Source organism: Eurosta solidaginis, chromosome 5 (assembly GCF_040869045.1).
Source record: "Eurosta solidaginis isolate ZX-2024a chromosome 5, ASM4086904v1, whole genome shotgun sequence".
In the NCBI taxonomy this organism is placed as follows: Eukaryota; Metazoa; Arthropoda; class Insecta; order Diptera; family Tephritidae; genus Eurosta; species Eurosta solidaginis.
Window position 1 is genome coordinate 196,573,531 of NC_090323.1, and position 22,821 is coordinate 196,596,351.

Consider the following 22,821-nt stretch of genomic DNA (forward strand, 5'->3'; position numbering starts at 1 on the left):
TATTTTTTCTTCAGTAAAAAACATGTACATATTTATTTATATAATTATGTAATTAAATCTGTAATAAGTCAAATATTAAAAACTATTATTAGCGAATAAAAAAAATGTGTATTCAAATATCTTATTGGTATCTGTGAGAATTTTTGATGGAAATTACGATAAAGATATGTGTTGTATAAAAAAATCTTACATAGTTATGTATTTAACTACATATACTTTAATCTATGCTATCCGCATTAGTTGTGGCGAAAGATCCAGCCGTATTCGATGTTGCTATCGATGAAATTGTCTCCAAAGATTCATTCAACTTTTGCTTAAAAGCTTGCATTGCATCCAAGTGATATATTTGTTGTAATCCTGTATCACGTTGTACAGTTACCAAATAAACATTCAATTTACCGCTATCTGCCAATAAAGTAGGCATATAGTATGTTAAGTAAATACGTTTCGTCGTTTCAGAACAACTATCATCAATATCGGCATCCACATCTTTATGATCACTCATGCCAGCGCCAGCCAACTCCTTGGTATAGGAACGATGCAAACGTAAAATTTGTACGGATTGAAAATGTGCAATATAGAGAAATGGTGCACGATATAGAAATCCAGTAGGTGTATATTCCCAATTCAAATCGTAAGGACGTGAACGACAACCATATTCGTCAACAAAAATACCACATTCCATATAGCAAAGCAAAACCTCTCGAGATGATACACGTATAGCAACCACTGGTTGACAATTACTTATATGCGATAACGTTTGATCAGACATATCAACAAACTCTTCAGCAGCATAGGTATTCAAATCAATTTCAAAAAATTTATCCGAACTAACGATTGCCGTGTGACGTGTAAAGAGTATGGCAGAGACGGGTGTTGCAGTATCTAAAGCACGTACTGGCGCAAATTTCTGCAATTTCAAATCATAACGCATGAGTACAATACGCGTTGATGTGACTGCTATAGCAACTGAATCTAATGCGTTGTCTGCTTCATTTGATATATTAACAATTTGCCATTTCTCATTGGTAGCACGATTACAAAGCGGTAAATCTAATACTGAAGCTTCTAATGTGGTATTAACATATGATGTAGATGTTTGGCTACGTGACATCAATTGACGGAAATCACATTGAAACAAGGATTCGCCCCGGGCACCCACCAGCACAGCTTTTGCGAGTGGTAGCGAAACAGCAATGCTGATAACCGAATCAATGCCTGCAATATGCATTAAACGCTGTGGCTGTTGCACGTGTAGCGCATATAGACCCGTATTACAACCTAATAGTATAATTTTTTGATCTTCAATTTCATAAGCGCAGTTCACTTCAAGTGCTTCCGAATTTGTGTTCATGGTATGCTCTTGTCGCTCAACGCTGTATACTAAATTACCAATATACTCTTTTTGTAATCCATCGCATATGGCATTTGTATCGTTATCGGTGTTATCATCTATTTTACCTTCATACGAATATTTCGACATTGAATCTGTATCAATTTCTGCGGCATTTTTCGGTGTGGATTTGGCTGTTTGCGTTGGCGACAAAATGACACAGCGCGTTTGTAAGCCACTACGACATTTCCGATGCACAGTCACTTTACACTCTTTACATTTCCAATATGGCGAACCGGCTATTAAGGGCTTTTGGCAACCGACGCAAGCTTGGGAGCCTGAGTTGGTTTGTTGCAACGCCAATTCAAATCGATGGTGTGCTGCCATGGCGGTTCTATCATCTGTTTTCAATACTGTTGTGGCATTATTAGATGTAGCATCTTTTATTGCTTTTTTGCTGGGTGATTTTGGTGTGGCGCCAAAATCTTTCGAATTATCATCATTTCTCGCCAGACTTTTCAGTGGTGACATCACACCGTCTGTTGAGTTCGATACACCTGGAAATTATAAGAAAATATTTTTATAGTACACACGTAATTATAATTAAGCGTATATTAACAGGAAGAGGAAATTAGGATATTAGAATATGTTATGAGTGTGAAATAGAAAGAGGAAGGTAAAGGGAAGAGATAGAGAGAAAAGCGGAGAAAGAAATCGGTACAGGGAAAGAGAAACAGACAAAGAAAGATTGATAATCTATCTATCTATCTAAGGTTGAGAAACAGAAGATACAGAAATAGGGGAAAATTACGAAAATTAGAGGGAGAGGATAGATAGATAATTAATTGAGGATCGCACTGCGACCATTGGTCTATTGTGCCATCAACTGCTTCACAGCACCTCATCCAAGCCGACTTCTCTGGTGAACCCTAGCAGTTCACCTGGCTTGAGGGATTTGCCAGGGAAGGGATAGAGTAAATAGAAGCTAAGAAAAGGGGGGGGGGGGGGAAAGGAATAAGTAGACTGATGGAAAGAATAATAGGGACAAGGAAAATATGGAAAAAGAGAAACAGCGCTGAAGAGAAAAAACAACAGAGTAAGAAGGATAGAACTAGAAATGTCAAAGCGAAAAATGACAGTGGATATGGACAACGAAGAAACCGGTTTGTCTCCAAACATCGATGGGGAATAATCATGATTCAATTACTACAGGTTTGTTCTCCAATGATGACAGAGCTTTGACACTCCCAAGTTTAAAAATCTGGACGAAGTAAGGAAAAATGGGAATAATTCAATCCCCCTCAGAGAAAATTTAAGTAGAAAAGTACTGATAATAAAAAAGTAGTGCTAATAAAATTGTAAATGCCAACTGGTTTTGGGGAAAGTAATTCATTTTCTACGAAATATTTCGTGAGTTGATATAGAGTTATGTTTGTTTGGTCATTCTTTCAGAGCTTGTTTGAAGGATGTCGTTCATCAGAATTTTATTCAAAAATACAATATCTCAAAATTTGTTTCAAAAACTTCCTATCTGAGCATAAGTTCAATGGAATTTGACATAAGAGGGAGTTAATGAAAATCATTCTAAGATTAGGCGTTCTTCAACCTAATTCTAATATTGGGCGTTTCTGTGACAAATCCTGAAATGGGAAATTTTTGAAAAGTATTTTGAGATAGGACGATTTCGAACTGGCAGCCGACATGAGGTGATAGTTCGACTCAGCAGTAGCAATCAACTGGCAAAACAAATAAAAAACAAGTAAGGAAGGCTAAGTTCGGGTGTAACCGAACATTACATACTCAGTTGAGAGCTATGGAGACAAAATAAGGAAAATGAACCTACGGTAACCCTGGAATGTGATTGTATGACATGTGTATCAAATGGAAGGTATAAAGAGTATTTTAAGAAAGAGTAGGCCATAGTTCTATGGATGGACGCCATTTAGGGATATCGCCATAAAGGTGGACCAGGGCTGACTCTAGAATTTGTTTGTACGATATGGGTATCAAATGAAAGGTGTTACTGAGCATTTTAAGAGGGAGTGGGCCTTAGGTCTATCGGTGGACGCCTTTTCGAGATATCGCCATTAAGGTGGACCAGGGGTGACTCTAGAATGTGTTTGTACGATATGGGTATCAAATGAAAGGTGGTAATGAGTATTTTAAAAGGGAATGGGCTTTAGTTCTATAGGTGAACGCCTTTTCGAGAAATCGCCATAAAGGTGGACCAGAGGTGACTCTAGAATATGCTTGTACGATATGGGTATCAAATGAAAGCTGTTAATGAGTATTTTGAAAAGGAGTGATCCTTAGATCCATAGGTGGACGACGTTTCGAGATATCGCCATAAATGTGGACCAGGGGTGTCTCTAGAATGTGTTTGTACGATATGGGAATCAAATGAAAGGTGTTACTGAGCATTTTAAGAGGGAGTGGGCATTAGTTCTATAGGTGGACGCCTTTTCGAGATATCGCCATTAGGGTGGGCCAGGGGTGACTCTAGAATGTTTGTACGATATGGGTATCAAACGAAAAGTGTTACTGAGCATTTTAAGAGGGAGTGGGCATTAGGTCTATAGGTGGACGCCTTTTCGAAATTTATTTATTTTTATTTATTTATTTATTTATTTATTTATTTATTTAAAGTCGACGCAAACACAAAGCGGTCGACTAATTATTGTAATAGACAGATATATATGTAAAATACAGAGCCATACTTAAAATTAAAAAATTCAAAAAAGGTACATAGAAAATTTGTATGTTATAAACATTTGACATCGCATTGTATAAGAAAAAATAAAATTAAAATATCAGGCTAAACATAAGAGTATAGCAGTATGTAAAGCAGCAAACGAACATTCAAAGCCAATGCAGTTATACAAATCATTGTACCGCGAGCACCAATGGCGCAGGGGACTGTTTCTAGCAAAATTTTGCCGGCATAGAGGTAAATGAAAAGGCACAAAATGCCTGGACGCCCTAGCAGGAACCGCAAAATTTAGTTGACTGATTAGGTCAGGGGAGTCAATCACACCAATGATGAGCTTGTGAATGAACATAACGCCAAGTAATACTCTACGATTCTCTAGAGATGGCAAATTAATTAGAAGAAGTCTATTCCTGTATGGTGGAAGATGAGTACTTGATTCCCAGTTGAGACCTCGTAATGCAAAAATTAAAAACCGTCTCTGGACCGACTCAATCCGATCAACATGGATTTGATAGATCGGAGACCAGACACATGAACAGTACTCGAGAATAGGACGTACCAGCGAGGTATAAAGGATCTTTGTGAAATAAGGGTCATCAAACTCTTTAGCCCAACGTTTGATAAAACCTAATACACCAGTTGCTTTGTTTATAGCGGTTGAAATATGTGTGGTAAAACTTAATTTCGGATCAAAAATAACTCCTAGATCAGTAACAATAGATATCCGCTCCAAGGGGTCGCCGTTAAGTGTATAAGATGATAGGACCGGCTTCACACGGTGAAAAGTCATTTGCTTACATTTAGAGTAATTCAAAAAAAGTAAATTTGCAGTACACCAGCTTTGAAATGAGTCCAGATCGGCCTGAAGCTGATTAAAACAGAACAAGTTCGAAGGCAGATATGTGTAACAAAGTTTTACATCATCTGCATACATAAAAACTCTAGAATGTAATATAACCTTTGGTAAGTCGTTAATGAACAGGTTAAAGAGTAATGGACCCAAATGGCTACCCTGGGGCACGCCAGAAGTTACATCAAACGACTTTGAAAGATTGTTGTTAAAGAAAACTCGCTGAGTCCTATTTTCAAGATAACTTGAAATCCAGCTTAATAAAGGCGCTGGAAAACCCAGAAGATCAAGTTTGGTAACTAAGAGCTCGTGATTAACAGAGTCAAATGCTTTACTAAAGTCGGTGTAAATTACATCTGTTTGTTTGCAAACTAAAAAACCATTCATAACAAAAGACGTAAATTCAAGCAAGTTGGTAGTAGTTGATCTCCGATGAACAAAACCATGTTGACAAGGTGATATTAAAGAGCCACACAAGTATTGAAGCTGGTATGTAATTATCTGCTCAAAAGTTTTAGGGATAGCTGAGAGCTTAGCTATGCCTCTGTAGTTCTCAATATTAGACCTACTACCTTTTTTATGCAAAGGTATAATAAACGATTGTTTCCAAATAGATGGGAATGATGCGGATTCCAGAGACAGTTTAAATAATTTAAAGATAGGCTCTGATAAGCTGACAGCACAGTACTTAAGTACACAACTAGGAACACCATCCGGACCCGGCGAAGATATCGGTTTCAATGCAAGAAGCTTATTAAGAACAGTATCTTTATCAATAAATGGGTTTAAAATATTATTAGAACTTTCCAAGCAATATGGGTAAAGATTAGACTGGACACATTGGGATGAATAGGTTGATTTAAAGAATTCAGCAAATAAATCAGCGATTTCGTGATCAGAATTTGCGTTTTTGCACCCATAAATAAAAGTAGATGGGAAACCAGAAATTTTCCTTTTGGAATTAACAAATCTGTAGAAACGTTTCGGATTATTAGTAAATTGGAATTTGCAACATGATAAGTAACCTTTATAACACTGCTGGTTAAGACGATGAAAATTGGAGCGCGCCACTAAATATTTAGATAAATCAAATGTCGCCATTAGGGTGGGCCAGGGGTGTCTCTAGAATGTGTTTGTATGATATGGGTATCAAATGAAAGATGGTAATGAGTATTTTAAAAGGGAGTAATCCTTAGTTCTATAGGTGGACGCCTTTTCGAGATATCGCCATAAAAGTGGACCAAGGGTGACTCTAGAATGTTTGTACGATATGGGTATCAAGCGAAAGGTGTTACTGAGCATTTTAAGAGGGAGTGGGCATGAGGTCTATAGGTGGACGCCTTTTCGAGATATCGTCATTAGGGTGGGCCAGGGGTGACTCTAGAATGTGTTTGTACGATATGGGTATCAAACGAAAGGTGTTACTGAGCATTTTAAGAGGGAGTGGGCATTAGGTCTATAGGTGGACGCCTTTTCGAGATATCGCCATTAGGGTGGGCCAGGTGTGACTCTAGAATGTGTTTGTACGATATGGGTATCAAATGAAAGGTGGTAATGAGTATTTTAAAAGGGAGTAATCCTTAGTTCTATAGGTGGCCGCCTTTTCGAGATATCGCCATAAAGGTGGGCCAAGGGTGACTCTAGAATGTTTGTACGATATGGGTACCAAACGAAAGGTGTTACTGAGCATTTTAAGAGGGAGTGGGCATTAGGTCTATAGGTGGACGCCTATTCGAGATATCGCCATTAGGGTGGGCCAGGGGTGACTCTAGAATGTTTGTACGATATGGGCATCAAACGAAAGGTGTTAATGAGCATTTTAAGAGGGAGTGGGCATTAGGTCTATAGGTGGACGCCTTTTCGAGATATCGCCATTAGGGTGGACCAGGGGTGACTCTGGAATGTTTGTACGATATGGGTATCAAACGAAAGGTGTTACTGAGCATTTTAAGAGGGAGTGGACATTAGGTCTATAGGTGGAGGCCTTTTTGGGATATCGCCATTAGGGTGGACCAGGGGTGACTCTGGAATGTTTGTACGATATGGGTATCAAACGAAAGGTGTTACTGAGCATTTTAAGAGGGAGTGGGCATTAGGTCTATAGGTGGACGCCTTTTCGAGATATCGCCATTAGGGTGGGCCAGGGGTGACTCTAGAATGTGTTTGTACGATATGGATATCAAATTAAGGGTATTAATGAGGGTTTTAAAAGCGAGTGGCCCTTAGATGTATATGTGAAGGCGTTCTCGCGATATCGACCAAAATGTGGACCAGCTTATCCAGAAAATCATCTGTCGGGTACTGCTAATTTATTTATATATGCAATACCACTAACAGTATTCCTGCCAAGATTCCAAGGGCTGTTGATTTCGCCTTGTAGAACTTTTTCATTTTCTTCTACTTAATATGGTAGGTGTCACACCCATTTTACAAAGTTTTTTCCAAAGTTATATTTTGCGTCAATAAACCAATCCAGTTACCATGTTTCATCCCTGTTTTCGTATTTGGTATAGAATTATGGCATTTTTTTCATTTTTCGTAATTTTCGATATCGATAAAGTTGGCGTGGTTATGGTCGGATTTCGGCCATTTTTTATACCAAGATAAAGTGAGTTCAGATAAGTACGTGGGCTAAGTTTAGTAAAGATATATCGGTTTTTGCTCAAGTTATTGTGTTAACGGCCGAGCGGAAGGACAGACGGTGGACTGTGTTTAAAAACTGGGCGTGGCTTCCACCGATTTCGCCCATTTTCACAGAGAACAGTTACCGTCATAGAATCTATGCCCCTACCAAATTTGAGAAAGATTGGTAAATTTTTGTTCGACTTATGGCATTAAAAGTATTCTAGACAAACTAAATGAAGATGGGCGGAGCCACGCCCATTTTGAAATTTTCTTTTATTTTTGTATCTTGTTGCATCATGTCATTACTGCAGTTGAATTTTGACTTAATTTATATTAGATATTAAATTTGGCGGCCACCGTGGTGTGATGGTAGCGGGCTCCGCCTATCACACCGTATGCCCTGGGTTCAACTCCCGGGCAAAGCAACATCAAAATTTTAGAAATAAGATTTTTCAATTAGAAGAAAATTTTTCTAAGCGGGGTCGCCCCTCGGCAGTGTTTGGCAAGCACTCCGGGTGTATTTCTGCCATGAAAAGCTCTCAGTGAAAACTCATCTGCTTTGCAGATGCCGTTCGGAGTCGGCATAAAACATGTAGGTCCCGTCCGGCCAATTTGTAGGGAAAATCAAGAGGAGCACGACGCAAATTGGAAGAGAAGCTCGGCCTTAGATCTCTTCGGAGGTTATCGCGCCTTACATTTATTTTTATTTATTTATTAAATTTTTTGTTAAAATTTGAATTTAAAAAATTTTTTTTTTAAAAAGTGGGCGTGTTCTTCATTCAATTTTGCTAATTTTTATTTAGCACATATATAGTAATAGTAGTAACGTTCCTGCCAAATTTCATCATGATATCTTCAACGACTGCCAAATTACAGCTTGCAAAACTTTTAAATTACCTTCTTGTAAAAGTGGGCGGTGCCACGCCCATTGTCCAAAATCTTACTAATTTTCTATTCTGCGTCATACCGTCAACCCATCTACCAAGTTTCATCGCTTTAACCGCCTTTGGCAATGAATTATCGCATTTTTTCGGTTTCTCGAAATTTTCGATATCGAAAAAGTGGGCGTGGTTATAGTCCGATATCGTTCATTTTAAATAGCGATCTGAGATGAGTGCCCAGGAATCTACATACCAAATTTCATCAAGATACCTCAAAATTTACTCAAGTTATAGTGTTAACGGACAGACGGACGGACGGACATGGCTCAATCAAATTTTTTTTCGATACTGATGATTTTGATATATGGAAGTCTATATCTATCTCGATTCCTTTATACCTGTACAACCAACCGTTATCCAATCAAATGTAATATACTCTGTGAGCTCTGCTCAACTGAGTATAAAAATTGTTATACAGGGAGTACTTACCATTTTATTCTGAATTTTCGGAAAGCTCTATTGCATTTAAGTATTCATGGAAGTGTTCCGGATAAACCGTTCGTGAGGTAATATCAAACGAACGTGTTCCGAATATTCCAATTAAGAATATACATAATATTCAAATTCTTAAATGCAGACGAATGTTCCGAACATACGGAATGAATAAGGTAACACGCACAGTGAGTACATTTCGTTATGGCATCTCCATTATATACTTATTATATTTTTACCTACGCGAATCGATTTACTAGTCGAGTTTTTGACGATAAACGATGAATTTTAAATGGGTTTGGGTTTCCTATGACCATAGGTTTTCGAAAGTGCATGATTTCTTGGTGTCCTCACTTTTCATAAAATTACCTATGTTCAGCCACACTAATAGATTATGGCATGGTCATTAAATTCATCATAAAATTTTTTAAAATGTTCTAAGGAATTATGCAATTCTGTTCTTGTCGGGTATTTGCAAACTTTTTGAATTCTATTTATACTACTAATATTTTTCGAAAAATCGCAAAGAAACAACACAGTTAGCGGATGTCAATTCGATTTGGGAGCAAAATGGCTGCAATTGTCAAAAAATCAGTCAGCCGAGCAAACCTCTTGTGATTGAATCATGGGGAATAGCATTAGAGGTAAAAATTAAAGGAAAGAAAAAAACAAGTAAAGGTGTCTAAGTTCGGGTGTAACCGAACATTATATACTCAGCGTGAGCTTCAATTGCACATTTCATTTCAGATAGATTACTTTTCTACATAACATGTGGCACCGACCGTTTAAAAAAGAATGTCTCTCCATTTCCTTTTACAATAAACCTTGATAAGAGAAATATCATTGATTTTTTTGCTAAGTTATAGCTTATTATTCTAGTCTACGACAAATTTAAACTTGTTTTATATCTAAGTTGCCTTGGTCTTTAACCGATCTCGTCTATTTTGTGTAGAAATATTTCCTGCTATAAGGAAAATATGTGTACACAATTTCATTACGATCCGTTAATTTTTCTTCGAGTTATGGCTCCCGAAACATAGAAAATTGCTTAGTCATAAAAGAGGCGGTGCCACACCCATTTTCAAAATTATTAGTGTTTTCAATTTAATGTTATAGGTAATTTAATTTAGAAAGTAAAATTCTATTGATACAAAGCTCTTTCTTGCAAAGATATAGCTTATTTTATTCGTCCACGACTCTTTTAAAAACCTTTTATATAAAAGTGGGCGTGGTCCTTAAACGATTTTGTTAATTTTTCTTCAAAGCATTCCTTATAGTAAAGGCAACCTCTCTGCCAAATTTTGTTACGATAGGTTTAACGATTTTTGATATATGATTAATAATATTTGTAAAATTGATTTTATTACAAGTGCGCGGTGCCACGCCCATTAAAAAATTTTTTTTTTCAAATTTTTATCAAGAGTCTCACTATCAGCCCACTCGTCAAATTTCAACATTCTAGGTGTATTATTTACTAAATAATCAGGTTTTTTTGTGTTTTCCAATATGTTATATATATAAAAAGTGGGCGTGGTTATCATCCGATTTCGCCCATTTTCACTACCAATCTATTCTGGGTCCAGATAAGCTCGTGTAAAAGATTTGGTGAAGATATCTCAATATTTACTCAAGTTATTGTGTTAACGGACAGACGGACGGACGGACATGGCTCAATCAAATTTTTTATTGATACTGATGATTTTGATATATGGAAGTCTATATCTATCTCGATTCCTTTATACATGTACAACCAACCGTTATCCAATCAAAGTTATAATACCCTGTGTACAAGTACAGCTGGGTATAAAAATTATATCATGAGACATATAGAAAGAATAAAGAGAGTGAACAAAATAAAGAAGGGAAATATATAGAGAGAGGGACGAAAGGAGAGATTGAAAGACAGCAAGAGTCAATAGGGAAAGAGATATGACTTGAGAAAAAGAGAGAAGTTAAACTTAATGAAAGGAATTATAAGATAAGGATAGGGGTACAAATAGAAAACATTAGGCGAAAAATTTAGTTTCCTACTCTGTTTAAACGACCTCGATGGCGAAAGGAGCTCAATAGTAGCGTTGTTAGACCGTTATTCGGTTAAAACAAACCCTTTATGGGCGCTTCAGTCCAATATATTTCACCTTATCTCAGCTGCAAGTTTGAAAAAGCCCCAGTTCAGAACTTTTTTGGAAAATAAGTGTTATTGTTATTGTATTAACGATAAAGACAAAGGCCCAAGGTTTAGGGTAGTGTTATCGATCGTGATGGTCCTTTGCCGGAACTTGTCCGGTAACAAAGCACCATAAAGGTACTAGCCCGACCATCCAGAGAACGATTAACATGGCCACATTAAACTTCCTAAGCCATACCGCCCCCACCCCCTACTTCCATGAGGAAGCAAGTCACAAACTTTACTGATCTTGGCGTTATAATGGACCCTAAACTGGACTTCAAATTACATATCGAATCGTGTGTGAATAGGGCTAGAGGCACTTTGGCTTATGTCACTAAAAAACTCTTTTTTTATCGTTAGTAAGACAAATATTGGAATATGCTTCCACACATCACAGCCCTACTCATTGTGTGTTAAATATACATCAGCTGCTGGAAATCACGTCCATTCCGACAGCACTAATAATCAATAGTTACTTTGGGCGGGTGGCTTGGAATCACGTCCTTTCCAACCTCCCACACATCGCAGCCCTACTATTGTGTGTTAAATATACATCAGCTGCTCGAAATCACGTCCATTCCGACAGCACTGATAATCAATTCCGTTGCTCGGCATCACAGTCCATCCCGGCAACTGATTCAATAATATATGTATATACATATTTTATAATATAATTTTGCTCACTATGTATGCTTGTTAATTTTACACTGTAATCCGCATTTCCATTCATTCAATCATTCATATTTAGTCTGATTTATTGTAAAATTTATAGACTAACAAATAAATAAATAAATAAATAAAACTCAGAGTCGCTAGAGTCTCGCCTGCTAAATATGTGTATGATACATTCGTATTTGTAACAGGATTCCCCTCCCGTAGGTGGGGTTGACAATTGGGTTGCGGAAGCTCTGAAGCTATAAAGCTTTGTATTGCTCTTATCAACCCCTCGAATCCTATCCCAAAACGTGAAGAACGCCTTATCGCATTTCAAACCGTATTTTATTCATGCTGAATTAGGAATTTTTTTTAAAAAAATTCTTGGAGAGTTCTTGAGGCGAGTTCAGAAGTAAGACGATGATAATCAACAATAGGGTAAGGTCTTAGAAAAAATTTCTGAGGTATAACGTTCTGCGAACAAAGACTGATGTAGAACGTTTTTCAGGTTTGCAGAGCTATAGCGTTTTCGAAGCTTCTACTTCTACCTTACAGGCGACATGATATAAATTGATTCAAAATCCTTGCAAAATATGTTTAAGCGCAACACCTAGATTTTTTGAAAAAAAAGCGGTCCCACATTCCAAAGTAAGAGTTTTCCAAAAGGAGATAAGGCGTTTTTCAATTGAAAGTCGTGTAAAGATTATACACTTTTCGCATTCGCCTTAACATGCAATTTACTTACCATTCATTTTGTCAATTTGTTCCTGTAACGTTTTGCAACGTTGCTTTTCGCGTCGCAACTCCTCCTGCAATGTACGATATAGAATGGATGCCTCTACAACGGCTGGTGATACATTCTCCTTTTTACCAACACCGCTTTGCGTGGTACTGCCAAATATTTTTTCGGCAAATGTTAATTTTCTCTTTTGTGACAAATCTTCCACTTTGAGTTGCAAATAGTCAATGAGTTTCTTGTGTTGCGCTAATGTAGCTTCCGACTTTATATCACGCTGCACATAAAATGATTCTTTCTCCGCCATTATCTCTTGCAACTCTTCAATTTCCGCATGTAATTCATTTGCATTTTGTAGCGAATCCCTAAGCTCTTGGCGCAAACGTTCCGCATCTTCTTTGACATGGAATAATTCAGAGAGAATACGCGCATTTTCCTCTTTCAATAGTGTAATTTCCCGTTCGTGATTCTGATTGATTGTTTGAAAATTGGAATTTTCTAGCGTTAGCACTTCGATACGTTCTTGTGATTGGAATAAATTATTAGTTTGCTCAATCAATTGCTGGTGTTGTGCTATTAGCCTTTTTTGTATTTCAGCTAATTTTTCTGCACTATCCTTAACTTCCACATTTAACGCCTGTATACGTGTTTCCGCGGCGCGCTTTTGTGCCTGCTCATCATATAATTCTTTATGTAGTTGCGCTATGGTGTCTTCCTTTTTACGCAATGTATCATTTAAGTTAGTAAATTTTTCTTGATGTGTTTTATTGCGTTTCTGTTCCTTTTCTAACATACCCTCGACTTCGTTCAGTTGGCTATCGGTTATTGTGCAAGCATATTTAAGTTGTTCATAGTTGTCTTGTAGATTTTTCAATTCCATTTGTACTTGCGACACAGTTTCGTTCGAAGCATTGCTCTTATCACGCTCTTCACTGATTTCGCGTTGCAAGCGTTTATTTTCCAGGAGAATGGCATCATTTTTCTGCTGCGTTTGTTGTAACTTTTGACGTAATTCTGTTAGCCGTTCCTCTAATTTTTGCGCACTTGAGATATGTTGAATAATCTGTGAAGACATTTAATCGTTTTGACTTTTTTTTTAAATAAAAATTTTTTGTGTTGTTGGGGGGCAAATATTTTGTGTGTTTTGTTTTATGGATAGGTTTTTTTTTTGAAGATTTGACAAGTGTCATAGAATTTTAAAGCATATTAGGGGAGCTGGAATTCAACCCCCAGCGAGTTAGGTGGTTAGAATATACCCGCGGTAGGTATACCTGTCGTAAGAGGCGACGAAAATACCAAATTCAATGGGTTGTGTAGCGCAGCCTTTTCAGGTTGCCAGCGCAATATATAGCTTCTACAAACCCAATTGTCAACCTCACCTTCGAACGGCGAATCCCGTTTCACCAACAGGCGAGCCTCTGGCGACCCCAAGATCCTCATGGAACTGGGGGTGGAGAGGAATGCCCTGAAGGTGTAATGTGACCATATAAATCGTTCCTGAGATGGTCGGGCTAGCACATTAATGAAGCTGTGTTATCGGAGCGTACCGGATCTAGATCCGGCAAAGGACCATCACATCGATAACACTCCCAAAGCCTTCGGGGATCAACGTAATCGCTACAACAACTACAACAACAGCTGGAATTCAAGGGGTTGTGAAGCCCGGCAAAGCAGTGAACAAAGAAGGGCCGAAGGTCCGTGGTAACGGGGTTTTGGGTCGAAACAGCTAGACGGTGGCAAAGTTGCCCACTTCCCATAGCTAGCTACTAGGTTAGGTTAGGTTACAAGGGCTGAGCTGGACACTATGGTAGCAACTCACTACTTAGGCCACCATTGGGCCCATTGTAATACCCTATACGGTCTCAATAAGAACCCATACCCTGCCTAAAGCTGGTCAAACCACTTCGTGTAGATTATATATTTTGCTAAAACCTTGACTTCATAGCTAGAGACCTCAGCAAAGTCATGTAGAAAAGGTTTACCAAGGATGGCCAACCTACGCGCTGGACAATGACAGAGAAGGTGCTGGACACTCTCCTACTCTTCTGTACATCTGCAGCTGCGACAATAGTCGAAGGTCGTTGCCCCCATTCTAGCACCATGCGTGCCTATTAAATAATGCCCTGTTAGAACCCTTATCAGGGACGATAGAACTGATTTGTTTAAAATCAGAAGCGCTCCTGTGCGCCCCTGTCATATGAGGGCCAGGTTAGCCTGGATGTCTCACACGATGATATTACTGACCATAGTCCATTTGCAATGCTTATAGTGCTTGTGTTCAACACGAAGCCTGAAAGTGGCCATGGATATACCTACCGAATCATTTCCCGGAAGGATATTGTTGGTGGTGCCTCTTCTGGCCAGCTCGTCTGCTCTGCAGTTGCCTTCAATATCCCTGTTCCCAGGTACCCATATAAGGCTGACACTGAAGTGCTGAGCCATTTCGTTAAGAGATCTGCGGCATTCAGAGACCGACTTTGCGTTGTCGACGAATGAGTCCAGGGCCTTTAATGCGGCCTGGCTGTCTGAGAAAATAAACACCCGTTTACCATCCTTAGGCATACACCCGAGATTCACAGCCCTGTGTATTGCCTGCATTTCCGCTTGGTAAACACTACAGGGATCTGTTAGGCGAAAACAGACCTCTAGACTTAGATCCGGTGAAAAGAGGCCAGCTCCACCTTCCCGTCAAGCTTGAACCATCCGTGAATATGTTGATGGCACCCGGTACCGTATGTTGTCTGGTATTCCAGTTGTTGTTGTTGTTGTAGCAGTGCTTCGCCCCACCTAACAGCCGCGACCGATCACAAATTGTCACCCCAGCGGGTTAGGGGATCAGAATATACCCGCGGTAGGTATGCCTGTCGTAAGAGGCGACTAAAATACCAGATTCAAGGGGCTGTGTAGCGCAACCTTTCAGGTTGCCAGCGCAATATACAGCTTATCCAAACCCAATTGTCAACCTCACCTATCCGCGGCGAATCCTGTTTCTCTAACAGACGAGGCTCTGGCGACCGTAAGCTACTCATGGAACTTGGGGGTAGGAAGGGAGGGAATGGCCTGAAGGTTTAATGTGGCCCCATAAATCGTTCCCGAGATGGTCGGGCTAGCACCTTAATGGTACTATGGTACCGGAGCGTACCGGATTTGTATCCGGCAAAGTACCATCAAATCGATAACACCCCCCAAAGCCTTCGGGGAGCAACCTTATCGCTACAACAACAACAACATGACAAATTGTCATCAATATCCTCTAACGGGAGTCAAAGGAAACTTGCTGTTTCAACAGGGGTGGACCTTAATGAAAGGTGTGTTAGAGGCCTTGGTTTCACATTACAATTAAAGAGATGGTTGGTGTCATGTGGGGACACATTGCAAGCGGGGCATACATTTTGTATGTCGGGGTTGTTTCTGGATAGGTAAGAGTTTAACCTGTTACAGTATCCAGAACGAAGTTGAGCAAGAGTGACACGCGTTTCCCTGTGGAGTATGCGTTCCTCTTCCACAAGTTTTGGGTACTTTTCTTTGAGTACTGGATTCACCGGGCAATTTCGGGCATAAAGGTCCGACGCCTGTTTGTGGAGTTCACCAAGGACCTGCTTGTGTTTTTTTGCTTCATACGGCTGGGTTCTCAGGTGCCGTATTTCTTTAAAATGCTTATGGACATGACTCTTTAAGCCCCTAGGCGGTGTTGGCTCATCAATCAGATGTCTGTTTGGATGCCCAGGTTTCTGGGTATTCAACAGGAACTGTTTGGTTAGCATCTCATTTCTCTCCCTGATGGGTATTCCAGTCTTGTCGCGATGGTATATATATACTATAGTTTTTAGCGAAGAAGTTCTTTGGCGTGCAGTAGTCAGTGCGCACCGGTATTGGGACTGGGGCGTTCGTGCCCAGGATTGTTGCGTGTCCACTAGATCCATTTGACCAGAGATATGTTTCCCTTATGTGTAGAGCGGCGACGACCGCTATTTTCTTCGCCACCAGGTCAAGAGGTGGAAGGTATAGCATTGTGTTGAGTGCTTCAGACGGAGTGGAGCCGAGAGCCCCGGCAATGCAGAGCTCCAAACTCCGTTGCACCTTTTGAAGCATTTTAAGATAGGTACTTTTAGCTAGTGCAGGCCACCAGACCAAGGCACCATAAAGAAGAATCGGGCGAACAATGGCTGTGTAAATCCAGTAGGCAGCTCGCTACTAAAAGTAGTTGATTAGTCCCCACTTATCTACCCCCGAATAGCAAACTTATCGCATTCTAGCGTTGAAGGCGTATAGAAGTCAAAGGTGGCGTTGCTTCCACGGTAAACAATACTTCAAGAACAATAATTTATCACTAGAAAATTAAGTCTATTGGTTATGTTTCAACTTACCTCCGATTTACTTTGCATACGCTCCTGTTCAGCTTTTTCCCACATACGATGCTCTTTCATTACATCTCGTTTCAATGCATTTATTTCTTCTCTCAACTCGCTTATACGCTCTTCACGTTGCTTTACTTCGCTCTCAGCCATTTTGTATTGACGTAATGCATCATCACGTTCAGCTTGTACTTTCTTCATTTTCTCCTCAGTCAATTCCATACGCCTTTGTGTAATTTTTTTAGCAGCAACAGCTTCATCTAATTGTTTCTCAACTTTCCATAATGACAGATTCGCAGTACGTGCTGCTTGTCGTTCAACAATCATTTGTTCACGCACAGCAGCTAAACGATCTTCAAGTTTCTCATTTTGTTTCTCCAGCATATCACCAACACTACTGTGACAATGATGCTGTGTATGATGATGTGAACCATTATTTTCGCTATCATTGGTGGCGCCACCACCTTTCATTGGTGAATTCGATAAAGCTTGTTCATTGAATTTTTCCATCATCTCTTCTAATCTCTCAACGATTTGTTGTAGTCTATCAGCTCGTATTTTTTGTGCATTTTCATTTTCTTTTGCCGCTTCCAAATCGGCACGCAATTGTTCTTCGATAACATGAAGTTCTGTTAAAGAACCAGGCGCAGTCTCATATGGAGTTGATTGCTGTGTTGCAAGTTCAGTTTGTGCTAAATTTTTACTACATTCAAGCACCTGCAACGGAGTGGGGTAATCGAAAGATGCATATGTAAGAGAATATAAAACTTTGTAAAGTTATAAACATTCTAAATTAAAAGATGAAATCGTTGTATTGCTTCAGCATTTGAATAAACGGACTTCCTACTAGTTTTTATACACAGCTGAGCAGAGCTCACAGAGTATATTAATTTTGTTCGCATAACGGTAATCCGTAACGGCATAAACTAAGCGAGATAGATATAGACTTCTATATATCAAAATGATCTGGGAGAAAAAAGAAATTCATTTAGCCATATCCGTCCGTCTGTCCGTTAACACGATAACTTGAGTAAATTTTGAGGTATCTTGATGAAATCCTGTGTGAGGTTCCTGGGCACCCAACTTAGACCGCTATTTAAAATGAACGAAATCGGACTACAACCATGCCCACTTTTTCGATATCGAAAATTTCGAAAAACCGGAAAAGTGCGATAATTCATTACCAAAGACGGATAAAGCGATGAAACTTGGTACGTGGGTTGACCTTATGACGCAAAATAGAAAATTAGTAAAATTTTGGACAATGGGCGTGGCACCGTCCACTTTTAAAAGAAGTTTTGCGAGTCGTAATTTGGCAGTCGTTGAAGATATCATGATGAAATTTGGCAGGAACGTTACTCCTATTACTATATGTGTGCTAAAAAAAATTAGCAAAATTGGATGACGAACACGACCACTTTCTAAGTCAAATTTTAACAAAAAATTTAATATCTTTACAGCATATAAGTAAATTATGTGCACATTCAACCCCAGTAATGATATGGTGCAACAAAATACAAGAATAAAAGAAAATTTCAAAATAGGCGTGGCTCCGCCCTTTTTCATTTAATTTGTCTAGAATACTTTTAATGCCATAAGTCGAACAAAAATTTACCAATCCTTGTGACATAGGTAGGGACATAGATCCTATGGCGATAACTGTTTTCTGTGAAAATGGGCGAAACCGTTGAAGCCACGCCCAGTTTTTATACAAAGTCAACCGTCTGTCTTTCCGCTCGGCCGTTAACACGATAACTTGACCAAAAAACGATATATCTTTCCTAAACTTAGTTCACGTACTTATCTCAACTCACTTTATCTTGGTATTAAAAATGGGCGGAATCCGACTATGATCACTCCCACTTTTTCGATATCGAAAATTACGAAAAATGAAAAAAAGAAAAACTGCCATAATTCTATACCAAATATGAAAAAAGGGATGAAACATGGTAATTGGATTCGTTTATTGACGCAAAATATAACTTTAGAAAAAACTTTGTAAAATGGATGTGACACCTACCATATTAAGTATAAGAAAATGAAAAAGATCTGCAGGGCGAAATAAAAAGCCCTTGGAATCTTGGCAGGATTACTGTTCGTGGTATTACATATATAAATAAATTAGCGGTACCCGACAGATGATGTTCTGGGTCACCCCGAAAAACATTTTGGTCGATATCTAGAAAACGCCTTCACCTATACAACTAAGGGCCACTCCCTTTTAAAACCCTCATTAATACCTTTCATTTGATACCCATATCGTACAAACGCATTCTAGTCACCCCTGGTCCACCTTTATGGCGATATCTGGAAAAGGCGTCCACCTATAGAACTAAGGATCACTCCCTCAGCTGAGTATGTAATGTTCGGTTACACCCGAACTTAGCCTTCCTTATTTGTATTTGTTGTTTTTTGTAATTTTGCATTGTTTTGCAGATTTTTTTTTGCTAAATTAGGTTTATAAGTTAGTTGGCGCTTGACTTAACAGTGTAGACTTTTAGCACAATCCAATTAAGAAATATAACTTTAACACTGAACAACCGAAAAGCATTGAAATAGGTTACTCTGTAATTATTATTATGGGAAATTTTTAAATCGCTAAACTCTATATAAGTAACAAAATAGGGCCATATACCTCCGAGCTGATTAAAGTGGAGGTTCTACTCTAATTTGTAGGGTGATGCCGCAATCATTACATACCTTTAACTCGCGTTCCAAACGATTAATTTCATGCTGCTGTTCCTGCACCATTTTCTGTGACGCCTCCAACTGCTGCTCCAATTGTGCATTCTGCTCGTGGAGCGTATTATTTGCTTCCAACTCAAAATTTAAACGTTTCAACACTTCATCGTTATTCTTTTCTTGTACTAATCGCGCCTCTTGTGTTGATTTCGATGAACTAATCGTGTCGTCAAGCTCATTGCGCATCTCATGTAATTCCATTGTTATCCGTGAACGTGAATCCTTTTCTTGGCGCAATTTCGAACGCAACTCTATCAACTTTTGTTCATATGCTTCGCTCAGTTGCTGTTTGTTACGGTCAAACTCTTTTTTGTCGGCAAGTGTTTGCTCTTTGAATTGTTTTAACATTTCCTTATAGTTTTCCATCTTTTCTTGTAAATGCTTACATTCTTCACTTTTAGTATTCAATTCAGAGTCGCGCGCATTTAATTTTCGTACGATATTTGCTAACTCATGCTTTTTTTCTGCAATCAACTTTTCATAACGCTGCTCTGATGCTATTTTAGCTTCTTCATACTTCTGACGATTTACGCGTAACAATTCTGTAATTGTAGCTTCTTTCTTTTCCCACATTTCCTCTTCAACTTTCACTGAACTCTGTAGTGTTTTTATTTGAGTTTTACATGCGGCTAATTCCATTGTTTTTTCCTTAATGATACCTTTCATTTTATCAATTTCTTCTTTTGCATCTTGCAATATTTTTGATTGTGTATTTGAATGTTTAGCTGTTTGTTCGGCGCGCAAAAGTTGTTGTTTCAATTTATTAATCTCTTCGGTACGCTCCTTAAGATTCACTTGTAAATCTTTGATTTTACTATTTAAGCGGCTGAAGCGTGCATCGTCGGCAATACCTTCTGCATCGGCGCATTGTTTTGCCATATGAACAAAGCTATAGCCAATGAAGGGTAGATCCTTGCCACAAAATTCATTCGATTTAACATTTGTTGTTAGCGATTTTTTAGCAAAAGTAGTACGTCCCTTATTGCGTATGACATCTTCAAAATTGGAAGTGTCGTCGTCGCTATTGACTGTTGGAATAATAGGAGGCATCTGCGAACGCAACGTCTCCCATTTAATACAATCAAAAAATGGATGTTGACGTATTTTATCGTATACCAAGCGATTTGTTGGATTAGTAATCAGGGCACAAATAAGATATTTATAATTTTCAGATACTTTCAAATCGCTCGGAAAATTGATAATCTCTTTCAAATGACTATCCTCACAATGACTTAATATCTTTGAATACGTCTCGTGAACGTTATCTTCGTGGAAAGGTGTTATTTCGCAGATGAGCTCGTAACCAATGATACCCATTGACCAATAATCACAACTAACCTGCAAAAAAAAGGAAGATTATTAGTTTTTATCGAACCCTTAAGCAAGATTTTAGAAGATCAGATTTTCAAACCCTTGTACCAGTTGATTAACAAATTTCAAAGTACTTTCGAATGCGTATTGCTCCGCAAGAACCACAAGATAATGCCAAAGAGAAGGGTCTCGTGGCGTCCCCTTTGCAGGCTAAGGATGGACATTTTTATATCAATCACATCACATGTGCAACGCCAGATATAATCCAAAGTATTTGAATAAACTCTGAACGCATTTTTGCGGAAATTAAGGTTTTTCTTATGTCTTAAAGACTGTATGAATCACAATAACTCCTTTATTATTTCAATTTATTCGTAAATTATTTAGTTTCCGAGCAATTAAAATAAATTTGCGGCTGATGTGGTGTGGTGGTAGCGTGCTCCGCCTACCACACCGAATGCTCTGGGTACACACCCCGGCCAAAGCAACATCAAAATTTTAGAAATAAGGTTATTCAATTATCAGACAATTTTTCTAAGCGGGTCGCCCCTCGGCAGTGTTAGGCAAGCGCTCCGGGTGTATTTCTGCCATGAAAAGCTCTCAGGAAAACTCATCTGCCTCGCAGATGCCGTTCGGAGTCGGCATAAAACAAGTAGGTCCCGTCCCGCCAATTTGTAGGAAAACGTAAAAGGAGCACGACGCAAATTGGAAGAGAAGCTCGGCCTAAGATCTCTTCGGAGGTTATCGCGCCTTACATTTATTTATTTTTTTTACATAATTAAATTTACTTACATCATGCATCGATTTAGTTAGTTTGTATGTGGAAATAGTTTGCAGTAGCTCAGGAGCAATATAATCGGGTGTACCAACTGGTGACAAACTGAGCACGTGACCATCGCGATCCAATGCAGCTGCATTACCAAAATCAGCTAACTTTATATGACCAAAACGATCAATCAATATATTTTCCGGCTTGATATCACGGTGCACATAGCCCATAACATGTAAAGCATGTATAGCTTCAGTCAATTCGGCAAGATAAAAACGGACAAGCTCTTCATCGAATGGACCATGACGTGACATAAGACTTAATAAATCACCACCCGGCAGAAACTCCATTATTAAATATAAATTGTCATTATCCTAAATATAAATGGAACTCAATAAATATTTCGAACGTATTTTTTTTTCTCCAAACTTTGTAATGACAAATACCTGAAATGCATACTGTAGTTGTACTAGCCATTCCGAAGAACGACGCGCCATTATGTCACGCTCCTCTTTTACTTGTGATGTTGTTACAACAGATTTTTTTATTTTTTTCATTGCATATACATCGCCGGTCTGCCGCTCTACTACTAAATGCACATTGCCAAAATAGCCCTTACCAATAAGCGTTTTCACATTAAAATCTTCTGGGTTGGCACGTAATTGCTGCGTTTCCTCTACGATAGGGCGAACTGAAAATGCATACAATGTTGTTTTTATATATACTATTTCAATTATATTTTACCTACATTTATTTACAAATTCTGCTATATTTTTATCGCGTTTCTTTAGCGCATCTTTATTACATTCGTTGTACAATAAATAGAATGCATCCAGAAGGCCTTCCCGTGTTACAGATTCTAAAACAGCTTGGCTTACTGGTGCTACTGCGCCGCCAAAGGTGCTCCGTCTACTTACTGCTGCCATAGACTTTCTTTGCTGTGTAATGGCGCCATTGTTGGTTGTGGTAGCAGGCGCGCCACTTTTGTTGAGTATAATATTGTTCAGACGTGTTGTGCGTACGCTAATCGGTTCACGTTGGGGTGCCATAGTGTTTTATATAATACAGTTTATTTTTCATTTATATGTAACAAACGTAAGTACACTTAAAACAATTATTAATTATTATTAAATTAACATTATTAAAACATTTTGCGAAAATAAATGCAGCAGCTGCATTTATTTGCTCTACGA

The 22,821-nt window shown here is 38.7% G+C and overlaps 1 protein-coding gene across 1 annotated transcript; it reads right to left on the reverse strand.

The window, feature by feature from the left end:
• Positions 1–22,821, reverse strand: sti (sticky). Its single transcript, XM_067787293.1, has 7 exons — positions 22,377–22,821; positions 22,075–22,319; positions 21,652–22,002; positions 19,507–20,886; positions 16,819–17,523; positions 12,461–13,514; positions 1–1,890 (listed from the first exon to the last, which is right to left on the reverse strand). The coding sequence occupies exons 1-7, from the start codon at positions 22,675–22,677 to the stop codon at positions 218–220; spliced, it is 5,709 nt and encodes a 1,902-aa protein (XP_067643394.1). The 5' UTR covers positions 22,678–22,821; the 3' UTR covers positions 1–217.

Coding starts and splice junctions, on each gene's coding strand:
- sti (XM_067787293.1), bottom strand. CDS start 22,677: ATGGCACCCCAACGTGAACCGATTAGCGTACGCACAACACGTCTGAAC. Junction 22,003..22,074: donor AACTACAGTATGCATTTCAG/GTATTTGTCATT, acceptor ATTTATATTTAG/GATAATGACAATTTATATTT. Junction 1,891..12,460: donor ACAAATTGACAAAATGAATG/GTAAGTAAATTG, acceptor TATAATTTCCAG/GTGTATCGAACTCAACAGAC.